Source organism: Coenobita brevimanus, chromosome 107, assembly GCF_032717465.1.
Source record: "Coenobita brevimanus isolate Jiangsu-jjx chromosome 107, ASM3271746v2, whole genome shotgun sequence".
NCBI classification, from domain to species: domain Eukaryota; kingdom Metazoa; phylum Arthropoda; class Malacostraca; order Decapoda; family Coenobitidae; genus Coenobita; species Coenobita brevimanus.
The window spans coordinates 26521099-26545959 of record NC_137060.1 but is presented as its reverse complement, the minus strand read 5'-3'; the positions used below and the strand labels follow the sequence as shown (position 1 = coordinate 26545959).

The window sequence follows — 24861 nt, the reverse complement described above, 5'->3', positions numbered from 1 at the left end:
AAATATTTCTGATAGTTCAGGAATGACAGCTCCTAAAAAGTAACACTTGCCACCCAACGTCTTTTATTACACTGATGCTGACCCTTCTGCGGTACATGAACAGGCTCCCTGGTAAACATGAACCCATAAAAATAATTCCACATACGTTTATACGGTGTTAGAAATATCACCACTACTATTTTCAACCCGCCAAGTGTACAGAGGCCAAAGTTATCCACACAAGAGCTGGTTTTTCATCTGACACAACTGGGCCACTCATGCAACCTGGCTATTGTTTGTATGGTATTCAGTGGGCCTTTGTTGTGAGGCAGGGATGAGTCTCCTTGGTTGCTAGTCAAATTTATCCTCCAGTCTGACTAAACCTGGCCATCAGCTGAGTTGAGTGATGTTGCATAGCTGTCAGATGATAATAAACCGATTGAAACTTATTTATTTTATAGCCGTATTGATATGTAAAGACAGACTGACATATACAGTATAGAGAACCTGACAAAGGACACTCATCCCTCTCAGTTAATTTGATGGCCAAGTGTAGTCAGAGTGGAAAGACGATTTGACTAGTAACTGAGGAGACTCATTCCTACGTTATAATTAGGGCTCATTAATTTCCTGCAACTTGGAAAAAATAAATGGTTGTAGGATGTTAGATGCTACTGCCTCTCATCATCATCATCATCATCACATATTCAAAAGGTTACGAAAACACAGTCAAACCGAGACGTAAGTCATTTTATTTTAGGAGTCGGTTTTACAATATGTCGAAGAACTGTTTACAATATATACAACAACGGCAGGAACCAGGTTGACAACAATGGAAGACTGGCTCACCCGAGAAATGTGGCAACGTTGCTTTCTGGCCTCTCGTCCCTCCTCCCCCCAAAAAACAACAACAACAACTCTCATCTTAAAAGCATTACCGGTCACACTTCTTTGTTTTTTGACTGTGGTTGTTTATTTGACTTATTATTCGCTGGTAGTTGTCTTGTGCTTTGGTGTTGTTAGATTCTGAAGGTGGTTATTGCGAATTTGTTATATTTGCTGCTGTAATTTGGATATTCATTGCATTTCAATTTTTTTAAGTATTGCAAGTTGTTTGATGGTTTGTGATGTATGAATTATTTAAGTGGATAATCAGGTTTTGTAACTTAATGCTGCTTTCTGATTGCTTGTTGCGGTATCATGCTTTCCTTTCTCAGCAGTCCTTTCTCTCGCTAACCCCTGGCTGTTCTGAGTGACGGGCAGAACAGAGAAGCAACAGTTGCCTTTGTTTTTGTCGTTTCATTCATGTGTTTGGGGTAATCTGTTGTGGTTTGTTTTGTTGATGATGTCGCTAAAACGTCATTAATAGTGCGATACGTCATTGGTAGGGTGTTTCATTTCCTGTATTGTGAGAATCGACGAAAACTTTTAATAACTTGGAGGCAGAAGCACAGATTAACGTTTCGCTTCCACAGGCTTACTCAGGAATAACATGGTGATGAAGTAAAGAATATATTAAGTAGTTTAGGTCACACGCTTACGGTATAGTGTGCATACTGTGAAGTTCTTATGTCAGATTTCTTCCAGCGTCATAGTCCTGTGGTTGTAGATGAGACATTTTATATAAAGCAAGGTCCCTTCTGTGTGTGTGTGTGTGTGATATATATATATATACCCTATTCGCCAGCACATGAACGAAACGGCACAAACTATTGAAAAAACATCTACAATCACATTAATGGTAATATTTTCCAGGACTTTGCGTTTGTTCGTTAATAGTGCGTGCGTTACGTTGCCAGCCTAGTTCCCGCTTATACATTTTTTATCGTTTTTATTTTTATATTATACTGATATATATATATATATAATTTTTTGTTGCATCTTTTCCCTTACAGACTACGCTGACGACACGAGCTGAGAGTGAGACATAGAGATACGAGGGCAATGTAGGACAGAGAGCGTGCGGGGAGTCTTCGGGAAAAAAAGGTAGGGGGGAAATAATTATATATGAATTTTTCCGTTTTGCAAGTGTTTTTGTTGGTTGAGTTCTGGCTTTTTTTTTTTTTTTTTTTCTCCAGAGGAAGTCTATATTTAAAACGCCCCCAGTTCACATATAAACAAATTCATGCAGCCCACTTTGAAGGGGGTTTAAAATTTCTATCCTTCGTGGATGAACAGGTGAGATTGATATATTGTACCTTTTGTATCCTCACCAGTTTTGTATTGTGTACTGTCCTGTATATGCGATGTTCCTAATCTGTCTGAATGAAACCGTGTGGGGTGTATTTGTTTCTGTATTAAAAACTACTGGGTGCTTTGTCTTGTACTATTTAAGCTACTGGGAAAGGGCTAATGTTGCTGAAGCGTATTTAAGAAGCTGTTTAGGGTGTTAGTGCTGTATACTGCTCCTTGATTCCATGGTACCACGAATTGTTCAGATCTTAGAATTACACTCACAGGGAAACTTCAGTGAAATGATGCACCACTTCTGCATGACTTGCATCTTCCCCAGGTCCAGGTCGGGCAGAAACTGTTGTATCTTGTAAATATATATAGCTTTTCCATATGTGGGTGCAACTCTTCTCTTCTGTACCGTATTAAAAAGGTATGGAAAATGATTGTTATTTATAGTAACAAACTTTTGGGGAGGTATTGGACTATTTAAAAAAAAAATCGTTTTTTTCTTTTTTTATCCTGTTATGCAGTCATTGCGATGTTTATGTTGCAAACTGTATCGTTCGAATTACTGGGCATAGTCAAGTTGTTCTTTATTGATTGATTTTTTTTTTCTATTGACCGCCGAGAGAGGGTTGGCACCGCCGCACACTCTCCTAGGGACATTTAGCTCAGGCTACGGCAGACGGGGCAGGACCATACAGTGCACATTTGTAAACACAGAAATATATAGACCATAGAGCGCTTCACGCCACGTATTCTCGTGTTCTAGCTGGCTCCCGTAACACCTCTGATTTGCCCGTTTATTTTCGGATTTTGCACGTTGATGCTGTGCTGTATGTTATAGTGTAGGGCGATATTAAAAAGATATACAGGTATGAGAAATGGATAACTTTAATGTCTTAATTTATGTAGTGTGTGATACAATGTGTCGATATTAAAAATATGCAAATAGCGTAAAAGAGGATATCGATGTGATAAAAAAAAAAAATAAAAGGAAGAAGGAAGAGTAGCAGAAAGTTTCCAAAGTTCATTTGTATTTCCAACAGAGTTCAGTTTATAAGATGCCAATGGTGCAAACGAGAGTACTAGGGCGTTATATTAATATAGGAGATAAACTAACTAGAACGATGCTAAGGAGCCTTCTAGGCACACGAGAATACGGTCTTACTGGAGAGTCCAGGAAATTAGAGTCCGTACTTTGCTCTCTGAATGGTAGAAAAAGTAGATATATGTAGAAAGCATTAGAAAAGCCTTAAGATGGAGGAACAGGGACGAAACTCACAGGTAAAAAATAACTACCATTGGAAGGTGATAGGTGGGAAACGGAGAATTTATAGCTGGTTAGGTATTTTTTTTTTTCATCGCTAAGAATCACTAGTTATAAGCAGGTTACCACGAGAGAGAGATATATAATAGAGGTCTATTTTTATAATATATATATATTCGTATAGATTCGTGAAAGAAAAAAATCGAAGTTGAAGTTACCTTAAGCTTAAACTGCATATTGGTCGTGAGGATACGGGGTTTGCTTCAATTTTTCGTTCACTATTATTTTTTTTTTTTTTTAGTGACCCACTAGTCATTTCGCTCACCACGTACTTTTAACCTCTTCATTCCGATGACACTTCGTTTATTCTTGTTACCTTCATACGATTTTATTCTCCTTACGATACTTTTTTTTTTTCTTTCTTTCTTTACGAAGGACTTTAACTTACTTTTTTTTAACTGGCACAGGTAGATGGAGCTTTCTTTCACTGTCATTTTTAACTGCTTGACTTCCTTCCCAAATTGAATAAAAATCATCCGATGGTACGAAGAATAAAAGGTAAAAGTCGTCATCGGTCTAAAGGGGTTCGTAATGACTAGATAATTAGTTCACTAGTTACTTCACTGACTAGTTATCTGTTTCAGTGGTGTAGTAATTAAAGTGAACCGCCCGTGAGTCGTATAATTACTCCAACCTCGGGATAAAAAGGCATGAAGAGTACTCGTTGTCAAGTGTTTAAAGCTGTTTCGAACCCATTCAGCCTGATCCGGATCCACTACCCAAGCTTCGAATGCCTCAAAAGTTGTTCCCCATCCACGTCAGCCATTCTGATTTTTGTTTTTTTTTCTAATTCCACGTCGCAACTGTTTCATTTCTGTATAAAACTGCATCATAGCTGTTTCAGTCCCGCTTTCCAGAATCCATGCTAACCGCTCCACACTCTTTTCATCCACTCTGAACCCTTTAAATGTAGTCTGACCATCTTGCATTAACTAGCAGCTACGAAGACGGCTGCTCCATTTAACTTTAATTTGGTTCTAAAAAGCAAAGGAACACTTATTGAACACATTACTTAAGAGCCAAACGTACTGGCTTATAATGCACTTAGAAGTTGAACAGTCCTTTTAGATCCACTTAAATCCCACTTTATGTGCTCAGGTCCCAGTGAAGCAGCTTAGAAAACACCGAACTCTTTGCAGACTCACTGGAACTATTTTCAGGAATTATTATTATTATTATTATTATTATTATTATTATTATTATTATTAGCTGTCGTTCGAGGTATTACATAAAACATAGGCAAACTTTGTATAGAGGACAGATGTACAATTTTTCTTGAATACTGGGATAGAGGTTATTATATGAATTGAAGACTGGATTAAATAGGTATACTTGTGATTATTGCTTTCCTTGATATGTTCGGAACGTGAGCGATATGTCATGATATGCCGTGCACAGAAAGTGAAGGAAATATTTGCCTTTTGTAGAAATGTCATTGTCTCTACCTTTTATTGGTTTATTTATTTATTTATTTCTGTCTGGTGTCTGTGAGGTGCTGATGTGTTGTTTTCAGCTGAGCAATATCGTGATGGTTAACTTGTGCAATAGACCAGCAGTGAAGCGTGGGAATAGTCAGGAGTTTTTTTTTTTTTTTTTTGTACCGTAGTAACTATCGTGACTATTAACTTGTGCATTAGTGAAACAGGGATATTTTCAGGAATACTTTTATCATCGTTTCGTTTTCCTCTTTTTCCCCATTTTCCCTTTCCATTTACTGGACAGCTAAGTAAGGCAATTTTTTCCTTTTCTTTCTTTCCTTTTTCTTAAGCAATGGATTCCCCCTTTATTTCTGTTCCTCATGTCCATCTTCAGCTCTTCTTTTGCCATCATTTTTAACTTATTCCTTTGGTTCATTTATTCTGCTCATTTGTCCTACCTTTATCAACTCCAACACTTTATTATTATTATTATTATTATTATTATTATTATTATTATTATTATTATTATTATTATTCCACGTTGCCAACAGTTCACTCGCCTCTGCCAAGAAGATGGTTCTGTTTTAATTCAGCTTCAGAATCTTACAGCCAGTTATTCGATCTATTTTCCGCCAGTCTTTCAGTCAGTATCCGGTCACACTCCATTTTATATTTGCACTGCAGGTGTATCTAGAGTGGCACTAGTTATAGTTATAGTGCCACTGTCAGATAGCAATGGGAGCCTCATCATCATCATTTCGCCTGTTTATAGTGCCACAGCCAGTTAGCTATAGGATCGCCATCATCATCATCATCTCCATCATCATCATCATCATCATCATTTCACCTGTTAATAGTGCCACAGCCAGTTAGGTGTAGGATCATCATCATCTCCATCATCATCATCATCATCATCATCATCATTTCGCCTGTTTATAGTGCCACAGTCTGATAGCTACATCATCATCATCATCATCCAGGAACAGTCCTCTGCCTCGCCCATTCATTTTCACTGTTTCATTCCACCCCGTTTGTCTGTTTCGTATTTCCATCTTACTCGATTGTCTTCTCACGAAACTCGCCTTTCTATTTCGTATTTTTGTCTTGCCACGAAAATTCATTCTCCCAACTCGTGATTTTATTCATTCTACACACCCATAATTTCTCTCTCTTTCTCTGCCAATTCTTAAGCTCACCTCTCCATTCCCGCGGAGCTGTGCGGATTAGTATTCAGTGCGTAAACAGATAGGTAAATATAGATAAAATAAATAAAGAACTTATAAAGGCTGTCTTTTCCATTTCCGTCGCAAATTCTTATAAAACTTTTTTAGTACTTGAACTCCATATCCAAAAATAATAATAATAATAATAATGTCCAGGCCTTAAAAAAAAAAAAAAAAAAAAAAAAATCCCACCAAACCTCGTCTTCATTTCTCATCTTCTTCACCAAATCTTATAAAATTCTTGCCCAATTCTTAGACATCTTCTCACCGTCTTCTCTGCGGTTTAGTCCACGGTTTTAGGTCTCAGGAGGCAGGTAAGGAGTTGGGTTTAAAATCATTCCCTAAGTTTTATGAGGATCGTTTCCAATCCTTTGTTTCATCTCTCTTATATAATTCTTCTCCGGTCTGCAGTTCCATCGCCATAGTCGTCGTCAATAATCAGTTTCATCGCCAGCTCTATAAAATTCGTCTCCAATCCTCAGTTTCATCACTGACTCATGAAACACCTCCAATCCTCAGTTTCATCACCAACTCCATAAAATTCGTCTCCAATCCTCAGTTTCATCACTGACTCATGAAACACCTCCAATCCTCAGTTTCATCACCAACTCCATGAAATTCATCTCCAATCCTCAATTTCCTCACCAGCTCTATAAAACTTGTCTCCAATCCTCAGTTTCCTCACCAACTCATGAAACACCTCCAAGCTTCAGGTTCATCTCTGGCTCCCACAAAGTTAATCTCCAGTCCTCTCACGTAACTCACTTCCATTCCTTGGTTTCATCACCAACTCTTATAAAAATCGCCTCAATTCCTTAGTTTCAGTACCACAAGCTTTGATAAATCTCGCGTCTAAACCTCAGTTGTCATCACCATCTTGTAGGAGCCTCGTCTCCGGTATCGTTTCCCTTTCACCACCTTTAATAAATCTTGCATCTACATCTTAATTGTCATCACCACGTCATAAGAACCTCGCCTCCATTTTCCTGTCAGTTACTTAAGGTTTTGGTAGGCAGGTGGGGACAGGGGCAGACCACCTTCCTCCTTCCCGACACACGATAGAACTGACGCCGTGAAGGGTGAAGCCAGGCGAACAGGTGTAGGTGATATTCTCGTTGATGGGGTAGTAGAACTTGATGGAACTCATGGTGCCCGAGATGATCGTGCCAGGGTAGGTGCACGCCAACAGACCTGCAGGGGATGGGAACAGGTGTGGTGATTGGAGGTGTGGTGATTGGGAAGGTGTGGTGAATGAGTGGGCATCTAAGCATAGCATCCGACCATTATCCATCCTCTTGACATAACGATAAGCGACTGTCCCTCCACCACGTTAGACAGATAGCTAGACAGACAGGCAGGCAGGTAGGTAAATATAGACAGACAGATAGAGCTAGACAGACAAATAGAGCTAGACAGATATACTCACACTTGGGCATATCTTCCGACCACTGTCCATCCTCCTGGCACATGATCAGCGGCTGACCCTCCATCATGTAGTTGGAGTTACACTTGACCTCCACCACATCCCCAGCGTGGAAGGGCCCCTCCCCCGTCACCACCCCGTTTTCTGGGGGGGTCGGGGGAGCACATTTGTCTTCTGGGGGGAGAGAAGTAAACAGGTAAACAATCGGGGTCTCGGAGGTGGAGTGAGAGAATGAGGTGGATGGAGGGCTAAATGGAGGGATGATTTGAGAGAGAGATGGAGTGAGAGGACGAAGTGGATAGCGAGTAAGATGGAGAGGTATTTTCGCACATAGAGATGGAGTGACAGAATGAGGTGGGCTGGGAGGAAGATGGAGAGATCATTTTTGTTTTTAGAGATGGAATGAGAGGATGAGATAGCCAGGGAGCAAGATGGAGAGTGGAGATATGACGACCTAAGATGAACTGGGTGGAAAGATAAGACAGAACGATAAGGTGGGAGAGGATAAGTATGAGGAAAGGCTAAAGTGAGTTAATGAAGACAGAGCAGGTCGTTACTGAACAGGGACAATGGAACAAGGTAACTAATGGGTCAGAGGTAAGATAAGATGACCTAGGATGGACTGGGTGAAATGATAAGGTAGGTGGGGATAATTATGAGGAAGGGTAGTGATGAGTTGATGGACAGAGCGGTTGTTACTGAGGAGGGATGTTAAATACTCACTCTCACAGCGGGGTGTAGTGTCCGACCAATTCCCAGAAGGTAAACACCTGGGGGAAGAATTATGAAAGGTGTTTAATACCTGTTTCCTTAGTTACAACAGGTATAATTGGTTTTTATTTTTATTTTTGTATCATCCATAAGTTTGTATATATATATATATTTTTAATACATTTCATTATTTTCATTTATCATTATGTTTCGTCTTTTTTTTTCACTTTGATCAGTATTCGATTTTGGTTGTAAAGTTTTTGGAGTGCATTATATCTTTATCTGTCTACCTCTAACTTTCTATCTATCCATCTATCTGTCTCTGGATAGATTGATTGATAGATGGACAGTGACACAGATAGGATGAAAGACAGACAAATATATAGATTGCTAGGCAGACAGGGAGATAGGCAGAAAAACGGATATAGACAAACTAATAGATAGATATGTAGATAGATGGACGAACAGATAGATAGATAGACAGATATATAGATAGAAAGGCAAAAAATATATAAATAGGTAGACAGACAGACAGATAGATAGACAGAAATAGATAGAAAGACAAACAAAGAGACAGTCAAATAGATGGAAAGACAAACAAATAGACAAACCGATAGATAGACAAATAGATACATTACTTGATCTCGCTCGGGCCGACTAAAGAGGATCCGGGAGCGCAGGAGAACTTAACGACCGTGCTCAATTTCGTGTCATCCGGGGGGTCAAAGGTCAGGCCAGTTTGCTCGTCCGACTTGTTCAGGGTCTTGATGTCTGGGCAGTGGAGCGCTGGTGGGGGTTAGAGGGGGAGAGTAGTTAGTGGGGTGGTTAGAGTGGGAGATAGTAGTTAGTGGGGTGGTTAGAGAGGGATAGGGTGGTTAGAGAGGTTGTATCCATCCATCCATCCAACCAACCAATCAACCATCTTCCTACCTACCAGCCAATGGGGTGGTTAGAGTGGGAGATAGTAGTTAGTGGGGTGATTAGAGAGGGATAGGGTGGTTAGAGAGGTTGTATCTATCCATCCATCCAACAAACCAATCAACCATCTTCCTACCTACCAGCCAACCTACCTGTCTCCCTATCTATCTGTCTGTCTATCGATCTATCTATCCACCTATCCATCAAAACAACCATCCATTTCCCTGTCTATCTGTCTATCCATCCAACCAAATAACCATCCATTTTCCTGTCTACCTGTCTAGCTGTCTGTTCATTCAGCCATACACATATCCCATTTCTATTTAGCTATCCATCCACCCAACCAGCCATCCTTCCATCCCTATCCCTGCCTACCAACCACCATCTGTCCATCAAGCCATCCCTGCCTCCGTCTATCTACCCATCTATCTATCGCCTTACCTCTGATCAGCACTGACACGATATGCTTGTGGCCGTAGGGTGTGACGCAGGCATACGATCCACTGTCCTTCTCGGCGGCCCTGGATATGGTCAGGCGGTACTCCAGCTGCATGTCTCTGCCCGGCACGTTGGCCCACCCATTAGGATAAGGCCTGGGAGATAAGAGAGGTTGAGGTGTCTGTCCTCTGCCTGTCTGTTTATCTGTCTATCTATTTGTCTGTCAGTTAGGTTAAATTTCGTGTTGCCTATCTGTCTGTCTTTCTATCAGTTAATTTGAATATCGAGTTGTCTGTCTCTGTCTCTATCTATATATCTAAGTCGGTCAACATGTCGATTTCTGTGTCTATCTATCTATCCATATATCTATCTCTATATATTTATCTAAGTCAGTAAACATAACTTTTTCTCTCTGTCTTATCTATCTGTCTCTCTCTCTGTCTATTTCTATTTGTTTGCTTTTATCAGTAATTTAACATACCTATAAATCAGTCTATCTATTTATCTATCTCTGTATACATCAGTAAGTTTACATACCTATAAAAAAATCAGGCTATCTACCCATCTATCTGTCTATCTGTCTGCCTATCTGTACATCCATCTATCTATCTCCTGCTAAATGCTTATCTGTCAGTCAGTTGGCATACTTGCTTATCTGCCTATCCATCTATCTATCTAAATCTATGCATATATCTATCTACGCATATGTCAGTTTGCATACCTGCCTATCTACTTATTGATCTATCTGTGTGCATCCATCTGTCTAAATGTTTACCTGTCAGTCAGTTGGTATACCTGTCTGTCTATTTATCCATCTGTGCATCTATCCGTCTATCTGTCTATATATCTATCTATCCATCCATCTATCTGTCTGTCTATCATACTTACACCATGTTTCCTCCTCTCCTCTGTTTCGCTCCTCCTTTTCCTTTCTTTGCTGTTTTCCTTCTTCTTTTCTTCCCCAAAAGGAGGCTGTCAAGAAAAAGAGTTGTCTTAGTAAATCATTTGCTCATTAAAGTGTCTGATAAGTGAATAATTTATCTTGATATTATTATTATTATTATAAATATTATTATTCATTGTCTTAACTGCATACTTAGTTATCATCATCATCATCTCTCTCTCTCTCTCTCTCTCTCTCACACACACACACACACACACACACACACACACACACACACACACACACACACACACACACAACTGTATTATTCATGCCCTCTCTCAATCAACTCTCCCTTATCCCTTCATTCTCCCTTTTTGTTTTTCCTCCCCCTCTCTCTGTTTCCCTCTCGCCCTCCCTTTCTTCCTTCCCTCCCTGCACTCACGAGCTGGCGAGAGAGACGTTCCACTTCGGAGTGCCAAATCGCCGGGTAAAGAGGCACTCAAGGTGGAGCACAGTGCCAGGGTAGACCATGAGCCGCCCGTCGTTGGTCTGGGCCATGGGACCCCTCTCGTTGCGGAACAGGATGGTGGGGGGCTTGTCCACTGGGGGGGGGAGGAGAGAGAAAATAGGGTGATAGGGGGTGAGAGATAATAGAGTGATTAGGAGAGAGTGGAGGTAGGCACAGAGGACAGAGAGCGCTATCCACTGTAGATATAATAAGGGAGAATAAAAGCAGTGCATAGATAAAGAGTGAGTGAGAGAGAGAGAGAGAGAGTGGGCAGGCATAAAGGAAAGAGAGAGCCATCCATTATGTGAGTGTCATACTACTGAAAGAACGCTAATGATATTTCAACATGGGGGGGTCGAGGGTGATTCACGTAGCCCGCTTGTTACGTGTTCTTATGTAACGGGTTATGTCACGCCCTTGTGCGAGAGTGAGGGGTCAGGATGGTGATGATGATGATGATGATGATGAGTGTGTGTTTTTAACAGTGAGGAGTGATGATGATAATGATGGGTGTGTGTTTTTGATAGTGAGGGGCGATGTTGATGATGATAATGATGGGAGTGTTGGGATCAGGATGATGATGATGATGGGTGTGTGTTTTTGATAGTAATGGGTGATGGTGATGGGTGTGTTTTTGATAGTAAGGGGTGATGATGATGATAATGATGGGTGTGCGTTTTTGATAGTGAGGGATGATGATGGGTGAGTGTTTTTGATAGTGAAGGATGATGATGGGTTTGTGTTTTTCATAGTGAGGGGTGGTGATGATGATGATGATGGGTGTGTTTTTAATAGTGAAGGGTGATGATGATGGGTGTGTGTTTTTGATAGTGAGGGATGATGATAATGATGGATGGATAGTGAGGGGTGATGATGATGATGACTGTGTGTCTGATAGTGGGGGGTGGTGATGATGATGGGTGTGTGTTTTTGATAGTGAGGGGTGGTGATGATGACGGTTGTGTACTTGTGATAGTGAGGGGTGATAATGATGGTGACGATGGGTGTGTGATAGTGATGAGTGGTGGTGATGATGATGGTGGTTGTGTGATTTTGATAGCGAGGGGTGATGATGATTGTAATGATGGTTGTGTATTTGTGACAGCGAGGAGTGAGAGTGACCCCAGGATCATCTAAACATGGGCCTAGTGGACTGGAGGCTTACGTTATCCTTTTCCTTCAGTTCCCCATCCTCCTTTCGGTGAACTTGGAGGGAGGCGAGGGATACTGAGGGATATTTACACAACCAGACAGCGCAGCGTCGTAAAGGCATCCATCTTTATCACCAGGGGCTAAGAGCATGAGTGTAAATGTGTGTGTGAACACTGTGAGATACGTACATGAAAGCTGAGGTATGTAAATGTGTAAGTGAAAGTCGTGTGAGATACGTACATGAAAACTGAGCTGTGTGTATGTGTTAATAAGTGAAAACCGTGTGATGTACGTACATGAATAGTTACTGAGCTGGTTGAGTCCCACACACACCGGCACCTCGCCAGACCACCCCCCGTTATTACAGGTGCGCGTCCCGTTGCCAAGTAGGCGGTACTTCCCGATGTCCACACACCGCGACACCTGTGGGGAGGGGGGGGGAGGAGGATCTTATTGAATTGCCAGTAGATATAGTTAGATAGATAGATAGGTGGGTAGATATTTAGTGAAAGAGGAGCATAACATTTTTCATTCCTGTTACCCATCTTTGCATCTCTATTCCTCCCTCCAGCTTCCCTCCTCCCGCTCTCCACCTTTCCCTCCTTCCCTCCAGCTTCTATTCAAGTTTCCTTCCTTCCTTCCACCTTTCCTCCACTCTTCCCTTTCACTCACCAGCGTTGTTCCGGGTTCAAACTCCATCTCGTCCGTCAGTTCCTGGTCGAAGTAGAAGGTCACCACGTTGGGCTCAGATTTTCGCCAGGTGCACGACTTGTTCCCGTAATTACCAACCTCGTCCGCCCCGTCCGCTCCGCACGTGGTGGGGGAACGCGCGCCCTGCCACGTGCCGTTCGTACACGTGACTTGCCAGGTGGTTTTGACGCCTATGTTGTTGGTTTTGCACGTGAAGGTGACGACTGTTCCGTCTGGATGTCTGGAAGGAGGAGAAAAGAAGAGAGGGAGCGTGAGAAGGAATGATGGAAAGAGAGAGAGAGAGGGGGGGGAGGGGGATAAGGAGAGCAGGAGAGGAAGGAGGAAGAGAAGTGGTAGAGAGTTAATTTCACATCGGTATTCCAGTTTCTGATATTTTTCACGAGTTAATTGTCAGCTTTACGATAATTGCCTCCGTAATTGACTGCCATTAGTAATACGAATACCTGCAATTAACATATCTGCTGCAAATATCGGTACTGCTATTACCAGTGGAATAATGAGGCCTTAATTACCGCTATCAGTACTATCTTCGCCTTCGTTATTCCGTGGCCTAACCTACAGTATTTTTAGACCTTCACTGTGATTTTTATTTCTTCATTCATAACCATCACCACTACCACAACCACACCACAGCCACCACCACTACCACGAACACTAGCAGTACCGCAGTAGCTACCACCACCCTACCATAACCCCAACCCCAACCATCACCACACCAACTGCGCTACCACAAATTTCCCCACAACCACAAACACCACCACTATCACAGACTCTACCACAGCAACCACCACAACCAAAACGACAACTATAACTACCACAGCCACCACTACGATAATCACAACCCCAGGTGCCAACATCACTACCATAGCCAAGACCACAACTATATCACCACCACAACCTACCACAACTACCACACTCACTTCCGCGTGTCGGTGTCAAGGGGGCGGCCGTTGATGGAGCCTTGGGAGTCAGGTATCACTACAGGTGGGTCACAGGCGAGGTAGTTCCCGTTGGCCAGTTCCTCGTCAGGCATCTCTGGGGTAGACAGGTAGATGGTAGAAGGTTGAGGGTGGTAGACTGGCTAATAGACTGAGGGATAGATGAGGTGGTGGGATGGTAGTTTGACTGGTAGAATGAGGGATGGGTAAGCTTCTCCCTGGGGTAGATAGATAGATAAAATGGTAGATAGATGGGGGTAAACAGCCTGATAGATAGGTAAGCATCTTTCTCTGGGTGTATGAGAGGATGGACAGGTAGACTTCTACCAGGCAGACTGACTGATGGGTAAGTTAGTGGGGTGATGGATAGACTGGTTGCCTGATAGATAAATAGGTAGATACTGATGGATAAGCAAGTAAACTGGTAGATGAGCTATGGATAGGTAGGTAGATTAATGGACAGGTGGGGGAGAGCTAGACTGATTGATGAACAAGTAAGAAACTGCAACAATCAAATGTACAGGTGAATCAATTACTTTTATGTAATTAACCCTTTCACGAAACGACCGTCCAGCCGGTCTAAGCACCGCGACCGTAATGAGATGGCTGTAACGATCAAATTGTCTGCCAGTCGTTGTAATGGGCAGTAAATTTGGCAAAACTACCATAGGCAGTGACAGGTAATAATCAGTGTTACGTGCAAAGTGGTTGAAAGAGGGTGTTTCTCTAGGCAGGTGAGTGTTCATTATTATTATTATTATCATCATCATCGTCGTCGTCGTTGTCGTCATCATCATCATCATCATTATTATTATTATTGCCGCCGTCGTCGTCGTCGTCATTATCATCTTCATCATTATTATTATCATTATTATTATTATTATTAGCATCGTCATCATCATCATTGTTAGTATTATTATACCGGTAATTATTATCGTGGTCGTTGTCGTCATTAGTCATTACATTTATATTATTATTATTATTATTATTATTACCATCATGATTGATGCTTTATAGTTTCATGCTAAATAAATAAAGTTTCAAACCACATTGCGCACGTGTGCATGTGTATGTGTATGTGTGTGTGTGTGTGTGTGTGTGTGTGTGTGTGTGTGTGTGTGTGTGTGTGTGTGTGTGTGTATTTAGAAATCTTCAGACAATTAGACTAGATTTTTTAATGCTATGTAATCAGTTGTTCGTTATAGCACCAAATAGGGTTGTTCTTAATCTCCTCCAGCGTTTTTATTTGTTTAATGGTCTTCGTCTTACATACATAAGTACAAAATACATGTCATCGCTTTTGTTTACCTTCCAACGCGTTGCTATGGTAATCGGGGACGCTACCTACCGCTGGGCTCACTCGTAAGTTCCTTAATGGTCTATGCAGGTTTCTCCATGTCTTGTCCAGCGTGTTATATACAGAGTTACAAGGACTGTTTTTATTTATTTCTTGTCCCCTAACCCGTTGCTATAGTGATCAAAGACGCCGCGTTTGTATTCACTCTAAATTTCCTTTATTGTGTAGGTGTATTTATTTTCACAGTTATCCCGTCTCGTACGTTAACTAAGGGATAATAGTTTTTATACGCCTTTGTTTACCCTCTAACCCGTTGTTATGGTAACCGAGGACGCTGCCTGCCGTTGCCCTGACTTAATTTCCCTCAGGGTTTGTGCAAGTGTTTTTTTAAGCTTATATTTTGACTATATTTTTACACTTATTTACCTCTTAACTCATTGCCATGGTAACCGAGGACGCCACCTACCTCTGGGCTGGGTTTTAATTTCCTTGAGCGTCTGTGCAGGTGTGATGCAGGCAGGTGGGGCGGGGCTCAGGTTGCCCAGGTGACAGGTGACATCCTGGACGCTCACCAGGTAACCCTTATCACAGGTGTACCTTATCTGGGCCCCGTGGATGATGGTCAGGCCCTTCTTGTACCCATTGCTGTACTTCCCGTTGGTCAGTTCCGGTAGTTCGCAGTTGTCTGAGGAGGGGGTCAGAGGTTAATGAAGATAGGCATTCGTCTTTGGGTATGGGAAATTTCGAAACACCTGTGTCTTTTGCGACTTATTTGTATGTAGCGTCTGATTGTTTTCTGTGGCATTTTTTTTTTTTTCATGAAAGAAGGAACCAAAGGCCAGAAACCCTTAAGTTGTTAAGGGATGGATGCTGATGAAGAGGTGTTTTCGTTTTGGTATGGGGCACCTCTTCCTGAGTGATTTATTTTCCATATCACAACATATAATTCGCTCGTACGATATTTATGTCCTATTAATATTCCTTTTAATATCGACATCAGTTTGTACTCACAGCAAACAAGAGGATATTAAGGTATACAGTAGTGCACAAAATAAGTTGCTAAACAAGACGTATTACGAAATCGTCAGACTGAGTAACCTTTACCCGCAAGAACACAAGAAAATATTAACATGTAGTGAAGGGAAGATGTTACAGACTCTCAAAACTAAGCTAGAATCCACTTAAACCACTTAAAACCACTTACCAGGGGCACACTCGGGGTACTTACCGGCATCCACTTACGGTATCCACACTCAACAAAAATCCACTTAAAACATTCACACCTAACTCGAAACCACTTAAACCACTTGATACCACTTACTAGGGGCACATTTGGGGTTCTTGTCGGAAACAGTCAAACCACACACAAGTAGAATCCACTTAAAACATCCAAACCTAACTTGAATCTGCTTAAACACTCGATTCCACTTAAACCGCTTACTACCACTTACTCGGCGCACACTTGGCGTTCATGTCGGTAACAGTCAAACCACACTCAGGTAGAATCCACTTAAAACGTCCACACCTAACTCGAATCCACTTAAACCACTTGATACCACTTACTCGGGGCACACTCGGGGTTCTTGTCGGTAACAGTCAAACCACACTCAGGTAGAATCCACTTAAAACATCCACACCTAACTCGAATCCACTTAATACCACTTGATATCACTTACTCGGGGCACACTCGGGGTTCTTGCCGGTCACCGCCCATGAGCCGTACCAGCACCGCATGGTATCCGAACCCAGGACGGCGTACCCGGCCTGGCAGGAGAACCGTACCACTTCACCGTGACTGATGACCGCCCGCTCGTGTACCGTACCCCCGTTGAACTCGAACTGACCGTGTGGCGCTTCCGGTACGGTGCACGGTACTGTGAGAGGAAGGAGGAGGGGGTGAACGGTAGGCTACTGTGACAGGAGGAAGAATGGGGCGAAATCGTATGCTTGTGGGGAGAATTAATGGGTAACTCGTGTGTTAATGGGGAGAATAAATAGGTAAACCGTGTGTTGGTGGGGAGAATAAATAGGTAAATTGTGCTGATGGGGAGAATAAATAGGTAAATCGTGTTGATGGGGAGAATAAATAGGTAAATGGTGTGTTGGTGGGGAGAATTGATAGGTAAATTGTGTTGGTGGGGAGAATAAATAGGTAAACCGTGTGTTGGTGGGGAGAATAAATAGGTAAATGGTGTTGGTGGGGAGAATTCATAGGTAAATGGTGTGTTGGTGGGGAGACTTAATTAGGCAAACCGTCTGGAAGGAAAAAATAAAGAGAGATAGGTGGAGAAAGAAAATCGTCGAGTCAGAGAAATAATAGAATAACAGCATAGAGAGAGAGAGAGAGAGAGAGAGAGAGAGAGAGAGAGAGAAAGAGAGAGAGAGAGAGAGAGAGAGAGAAAGAGATATGATCAAGGTTGACGTTAAAAAAAAAAGGAAGAGAATAAAGATCCGGTTTTTGATCATGGATGTAGAAGAGGGTAAAATACTTAATATGATCTCAGCCATAAAAATATACTCTCTCTCTCTCTCTCTCTCTCTCTCTCTCTCTCTCTCTCTCTTTCTCTCTCTCTCTCTTGCTATCTATCTCTCTATCTCTGTCTAGCTATCTGTCTGTGTGTGTGTGTATGTTTGTGTGTTAGTGTCAGTTTACTTTCGTTCCAATACCACTATCAGTGAATCCCGTTACATACCAACGTTGTCCACGTCGTTACAACCCACTATAATTGCTATAAATAATCCCTCCGCTGCTATTATAGGTCACTGAAAGGTCAAGTACAGGTCAAATCCTCATCATATTTGTTGGGTCCGTAATTAAGGAGGCAAATTAAACCCATCTGATCACTAAAGACTGACTTACTGAGATATTGTTGTGTTTTGATAAGTTCGAGACATTGTAAAGGGACTATTGATCACAGCTACGTCCTCTATTGATATCAGAATTGCATGGAAATAAATTATGGGGCAACTGGAGAATATAATAAATAAATAAATAAATAAATAAATAAAGGGAAGGGTGATAAAAGAGTTAAAATGGCGATATAATTCAGGGGTTGACGTCCTTGCTTAAATTTATAGCCAACATTTGCATAATAAGTTTATCAGTGTTGTCACAGCTGCTGATTTGTATGCATTTTTAGATGGACTGGGATTGGGTTCTGAGTCCCCCCCCCCCCTCCGAAGCATCACCCCTCCTTACTCCCACTCCTCACAGCTCATTTCTTCTTACCCCCACCCCCCCCAGCATCACCTCTCCTTACCCCCACCCCCCACAGCTCACCTCTCCTTAAACCCATCCCCCAGCATCACCTCTCTTTACCCCCACCCCCCAGCATCACCACTCTTTACCCCCACCTCCCAGCATCACCTCTCTTTACCCCCACCCCCCAGCATCACCTCTCTTTACCCCCACCCTCCAGCATCACCTCTCGTTACCCCCACACCACCAGCTCACCTCTTCTTACTCCCACTCCTCACAGCTCACTTCTTCCTCCCCCCTGCCCCTCATAACTCACCTCTTCTTCCACCCACATCTCATTCCTATTCTTTACCCCTCATCCCTATCTCCCACCCCCATCTCCCCTCTATTCCCTCCCCCCTTCCCCATCTCCCCTCTATTCTCTACTCTCACCCCATCTTCCCCCTATTCCCTACCCATTCCCATGTCACCTCCGTCCCCCCTGTCTGGATATGCACTGGTTCTGATGTGTCCATTTATTTATTTATTTATTAAGTTTTTTATGTATTCTAGTTACCTGTTATCACCTGGCTTAATTAGTTTCTTATACTCACAGGTAACACACTCCGGCTTTTTCGGTTTCCACTTGCCCCGCCGTGCACATTTCGCCGTCCTGTTGCCGATATTGAGTCCGTAGCCGTGCATGCAGGTCACCTTGATACGTGCACCTGCGGAGTACGTGTAATTGCTGTCCTTCCCTCGCCTAGCCACCTCCACGCGCAGGTACGGCTCGCTGGCTATAGGGTCGCAGTGAGGGATGGTGGCCGGGGAGTCTGCGGGGATAGACGAATAGATGGATGGATTACTTGGGTGGACGGCGAGACAGATAGATGGATGGATTACCTGGATGGACGGCGAGACATACAGATGGAAAGGATAGTTAGATAAATGGGGATACTAGGACTGACGGATGGATGGAGAGGGTGGAACGATGAATACATGGATGGGGAGGACAGAATGATGGATAGGGGATGATGGATTGGTGAATCATGAGATTAGACTAACAGATGAATGTTTGAAAAGATTTTATTACTGAACAGATGGAAGTTCTGCACCAAATTCCTTCTTGTTTGCGTAAAATCCGTGCGTGCGAGCAATAACAGTCAAAGTCGATAGAGTCAAGGGAGTTGTCAGTGTGCGCCGCGTCTACTTTTGGCCGCTTCCACACAGAGAGGCAGTTAGTGTAATCCCTCTAGTATAGTGGTGTTGTAAAAAGTGACACGGGTGAGGGATAGAGTGGAGAGAGCGATGATTGGAAAGATGGAGGAAGAGGGAGAGAGAGAGGAAGGATAGTTGGATGGATGGGAGGGTGGATGGGTGGAGTGGAATGATTTGAAAGATGTGGAGGAAAAGAGACGGAGGATAGCTGGATGGATGGAGGGAGGATAGTTGGATTGGTGGAGGGAGAAAAAAAAGAGGGAGGAGACTTGATGGAGTGAGAGAGGGAGGATGGGTGGATAGAGGGAAGGAGGAAGTAATGACCGGAAAGATGAGGGAATGGATGTACGGCTGGATAGATGGACGGAAGAATGATTGCATGGAGGGGTGGATAGGTGGAGGAAAGGACTGATCAAAGAATAGATGGGGGAAGAAATTGATGGATGGAATGATGGATGAATGGATAGACGGAATACGATGGAAATTAAGGGAAATGTGAAGGGTGGAAATACAAATATGATGGAAACAGAAGTAGGGCAAAAAAGGTTTGATGATGAAGGAAGCGATTTAATGAAGGAGAAAGAAGCGAAAACAAAGGCAGGAATATGAAGGTAATAAAGGGAGACTATCATGTTTAATTGGTCGATAGATTGAAAGTCAGTGTTATATGAATTGCCTGTTACGGTGGTCTGTTTGTCTGTCTACGCACCTATCTATCATTCTCTTTCTGCCTGTCTATCTATCTGTGTGTTTATATACCTGTCAGTCCATCTTTCTGCCTGTGTATCTTTATATCTGTCAGTCCATCTTTCTGCCTGTGTATCTTTATATCTGTCAGTCTCTGCCTATCTATCTACATGTCTATCTATTAGTCTGTGCTTCTGTCTGTCTATAACCAGACGTCTTAATCTCGGAAGTAGTCAAAAATTATCCTCCGCGTAATAACTGAAAATAAAATAAAAACATATCTACCCTAACGAGACAGAATATCGAGGGAAGGATAAAAATCAGATAGGGGGTAATTGACATGCGTAATTGGTTGTTATAGAGGGGCAATGGTGGGTGTAATTAGTAATGGTTAATTGGTGAAACAGAGAAAGACATTATTATACAGGGTGTCCGAAAAGTTACTGTGCTGTGGCATGTCTTTTTTTTTTTTTTTTTTAAATAACAGAACGGAGGAAGGAAAAACAAATGGAGAAAAAAAATAATCCATACACCAGATTACTGGTGTCCTCTGTTCATAAAATATCTGTAACAGTTAGACTTGAACAGTTGTAGGTTGAAATTTGGAGGAAAACAACTCTGGGGAAGCGAGTTCCAGAGAGATGCAGTTCGGGGAATGAAAGAATTCTGATAGGTAGAAGTTCTGCAATGTGGTTGAGTGACATTCCAGTCATGAGCGCTACCAGATGCCCGTGTAGCACGAGGGAAGGCATGGAGAGGTGGCACCATGGACGCAACTTCGTCTGAGCATTTGCCAAAAAAATATCTGTAAAATAATACAAGGGAGGCAACATTCCTTCTTACTTGCAGGGGAGGTAGTTTATATGTAATGGCAGGGTTGTTAATGATTCTAACAGCTTTATTCTGAATTTTGTCTAGTTGTCTTAATGCAACCTCTCCACAACCATTCCACAAGGGTGAGCAATATTCAAGCTGAGAGCGCACATGACTCTTATAAATTATAGCTAACTGCTCATCGGCGAAGAAGTTACGGACTCTGTACAATAATCCAAGTTTCTTTGAGGCGGTTTTAGCAAGTGATCTGACATGAGAGGTCCAGCTGAGGGCACTGTTAAGTGAGACACCAAGAATTTCAATACTTTTGGAGATGGGAATATTAGTAGCACTGAAGGTAATGTACGAATCTGGCAATATCTGTCTATTAGTAAACTGTATATATTTAGTTTTACTAGCATTAAAAGAGACAAGGTTGTTTTGTCCCCATTCACTGATTGTAGATAGATCTTGATTTATGGAGATGGCTGTATTGAGTTGAGAGGTAGAGATATTAGACTTTGTAAATGGATGTCTGAGTGTGAATGAACTATGTAGTGTTGAGTCATCTGCATATGAGTGGATGGGATTGTGAGTGACAGATAAGAGATCATTAATATGAACCAGAAATAGGGTTGGCGCCAGAACTGATCCCTGTGGCACGCCGGCGTTAATTGAGTGGAAATTCGAATATACATCATCTACTTTTACTCTTATTTTCCTGTCACTAAGATAAGAAGAAATCAAAGGAACAAAAGACGTTAGTCCATAGCAAGGGAGTTTGGACAGCAGGGAACGGTGCCATACTGCACAGTAACTTTTCGGACACCCTGTAGTTATGCACAAAGACGAGGGCAAAACAAACTAATAGAGGGAGGTTGGCGTGTGTAATTGTGTGTTAAAGCGAAAGGAAGTAGTTTGTAGATAGACAGATAGAAAGATAGGCAGACAGACAGATAAGAGATTACCGTAGTGTTTATACAAAGACGAATGTAAGATAAAAGCTAATGGAGGGAACAGGTGTGTGTGATTGTGTGTTAAAGCGAAGGGATATAGTAAGCTTGTAGATAGATAGACAGATAGATAAGAGATTACTGTAGTGTTAATACAAAGACGAAGATAAGATAAAAACTAACAGAGAAAACTAGCGTGAGTAATTGTGTTAAAGCAAAGGAAATAGTATGCATGTTGATAGAGAGATAGACAGATAAGAGATTACTGTAGTGTTAATATAAAGGCGAAGATAAGATAAAAGCCAACACAGGGGGGTTGCCGTGTGTAATTGAGTGTTATCGCCAAGTGCCTTGTTAAGTGAGGCGTGGAGGGACGAGAGCGAGAGAGACTAAGGGATTAGGAGAAGGAGGGGGAAGCAGGGAATGTTAACAGCTTGCCATTTACCTGTACTGCATGGGAGGAGGGTAATGAAGGATGAAAATATGGAATGGAGGGAAAGAGTGGAGGAGGAACAGGTGAGGAGTAGAAAGGGGAAGAAGGGAGAGAAGTGGGGAGAGAAAATGAGAGGGAGAAGTAGGGCATGTGGAATCCTGCCGTTTATTTGTATCGCATGGAGGATATTGAGATGGGGAGAATGAGAGATGGAATATGGAATGGAGATAAAGAGTGCAGAGGAAGTAGAGGGGAGAGAAAGGGAAGAGAGAGGAGAGTGGAGAAAAGAGAAGACAGAGGGGGAAAGGGGAAGGAAGAGGAAAGGAGAGAAGTGGAGAAGAGAGGGAAAAGGAGAGAAGAGGAGAGGGTGTTGAAAGCAAAAGAGGGAAGAGAAGAGGAGACTGGAGAGAAAGAGGAAAGAGGCTAAAAAGGAAAAAAAATATATAGAAAAGAGGTGACCAAAAAATGGGGAAAAGAGGAAAGAAGAGAATGAAAAATGGATTATTAGAGAGAGGAAGATTGAATAACATTGGAGAATCGAGAATTGGAAGGGGGAAAGTGGAGTAGAAAATTGATTACAAGTTGCTTCCTTTCAATTGCACGGGTTGATTGTGTGTGTGTGTGTGTGAGAGAGAGAGAGAGAGAGAGAGTTAATACATTTCTTGGGACAGGAAGGATATGATGGAGTGAGAGATGTGTAGAGAGAGAGAGAGAGAAGAGAGTAGGAAAGGAGAGGAAATGAAAGGAGAGGAGTGCAGCAGACAAGAGTGGATAGGAAAGGGAGAAGGAAGGTAGAAGAAAATGGGAAAGAAAGTGAAGAAGGAAGGTAGGAGAGGAGGAAGAGAAAGATAGGAGGGAGGAGAGAAGGGGAATGAAAAAAGGGAGGAGGGAAAGTAGGACTGGAAGGAGGGGGAGAGGAAAGAGAGGGAGAGAAAGTGGAGAGGAGAATTTGGTCCGTAAATTGCTTGCTATTGGTTTTTACAGTATGTGATGGTTGCAGGGGAGTTCCGAGAGAGAGAGAGAGAGACAAAAAAATCTATCTGTCTCTATCTATCGTTATTTAGATCCTACTTCGCCCCATAATAGGCTGGGAGAAAAGGAATCGGTGATGATGATGAAGATAATGTCAAATATCTACCGGTATTCAAAAGATAACAAGGAGATGGATAGGAGATAAGGACTGATAAGAAACGATGAGGATAAGCGAATCTGACACAGCAAGGGACAGAACAGGATAGATAAAGAAAGATAACAGTACAGATAAGAAAAATAAAATATGGACAGAACAGGAAAGATAAGAAAATGACAAGATAGACAAAAAAGATAATAGTACAGATAAGAGAAATGAAATAAATTGTAGATAAAGAGAAATATAATAAAATAAGGATACAAGAATCAGTCTGCTGGGTACAAAGGTCAATTAGCGAGGCATTAACTGTGAAATGGAGTTTGAGGGTCGTAATGGGATGCCAATTAGGGTCAAGATTGAGAACTATTTTTGCAGTATTCGTAATGAGGAAAGTTAATAACAGGCCCTCACGCTCCTTCCTCCCTTCCTTTCTTCTCTCCCTCCTCCTTCCTTCCCTCCTTTCTTCTCTCCCTCTTCCTTCCCTCCCCCCTTTCCCTACCCCCTTCTTTCCTCTTTCTGCCTTCCCTTCCCCCTACCTTCCTTCCCCCTTCCCATTTTTTTCTTTTTCCCTCTCCCTGCTTCTCCTTCTCCCTCCAATCCTTTCCCCTTTCCCTTCCCATTCTTTTCTCCCCCCCCCCTCCTCCTCCATCTCACTTCCTTTCTTCTGCCCCTTCCTTTCCTTTTCTGCTCCCTCCTTCCTTCTCTCCCCAGTCCTTCTCTCTCACCTCTTCCTCCTTCTTTTCCCTCCTTCTCCTTTCTTTTCTCCTTTCTCCCTTCCTCATACCCCTCTTTTCTTCCTCCTCCTCCTCCTCCTTCTCTCCTCTCCTCTCCTCCTCCAACTCCTCCATCCAATTACTACTTTGCTCCGCCCCTTTCTTCGCTGTAATTAAAATGAGAAGGAGAAAGTAATGTCGAATATTATTAGAAAACTTTTGACTGTATTTATAATGAGGGGGAAACTTTGAATCTCCATAAAGCGTTTTCAGGTATACCTTTATTTTTTCTCTCTACTCTCTCTCTCTCTCTCTCTCTCTCTCTCTCTCTCTCTCTCTCTCTCTCTCTCTCTCTCTCTCTTTCTGCTTATTACTATTATTATCTTCTTTCTTCATCTGTACCTCCACTTATTAACTCTTCCCTCTCTTCCCACCCTCTTTTATCAATCAATTTCTTCTTCCTCCTGTTCTTCCTCCTATTAACACTTACCTGTCCTCCTCACCTTACTCCTTATCACCTTCGCCTTTCCACTCCACCTTCTTAGACATCTTCCTTCTTTTCTTAGACATCTTCCTTCTTTTCTTAGACATCTTCCTTCTTTTCTTAGACATCTTCCTTCTTTTCTTAGA

General features: G+C 42.2%; 1 protein-coding gene across 1 annotated transcript in view; it reads right to left on the bottom strand.

The window, feature by feature from the left end:
• Nucleotides 1-7122: 7122 nt before the first annotated feature.
• Hasp (Hig-anchoring scaffold protein) overlaps nucleotides 7123-24861 on the bottom strand; it is a 137778-nt gene continuing 120039 nt past the window's right edge. The window contains exons 16-30 of the mRNA XM_080285677.1: nucleotides 24173-24227; nucleotides 23959-23983; nucleotides 18900-19102; nucleotides 16784-16981; nucleotides 15574-15792; nucleotides 13793-13907; nucleotides 12834-13092; nucleotides 12458-12584; nucleotides 10944-11103; nucleotides 10504-10587; nucleotides 9619-9770; nucleotides 8898-9045; nucleotides 8272-8318; nucleotides 7552-7722; nucleotides 7123-7316 (exon numbers count right to left, since the gene is read on the bottom strand). Of these exons, the coding sequence (XP_080141803.1) occupies nucleotides 7123-7316; nucleotides 7552-7722; nucleotides 8272-8318; nucleotides 8898-9045; nucleotides 9619-9770; nucleotides 10504-10587; nucleotides 10944-11103; nucleotides 12458-12584; nucleotides 12834-13092; nucleotides 13793-13907; nucleotides 15574-15792; nucleotides 16784-16981; nucleotides 18900-19102; nucleotides 23959-23983; nucleotides 24173-24227 (2157 nt within the window). The remainder of the gene's footprint in view (nucleotides 7317-7551; nucleotides 7723-8271; nucleotides 8319-8897; nucleotides 9046-9618; nucleotides 9771-10503; nucleotides 10588-10943; nucleotides 11104-12457; nucleotides 12585-12833; nucleotides 13093-13792; nucleotides 13908-15573; nucleotides 15793-16783; nucleotides 16982-18899; nucleotides 19103-23958; nucleotides 23984-24172; nucleotides 24228-24861) is intronic.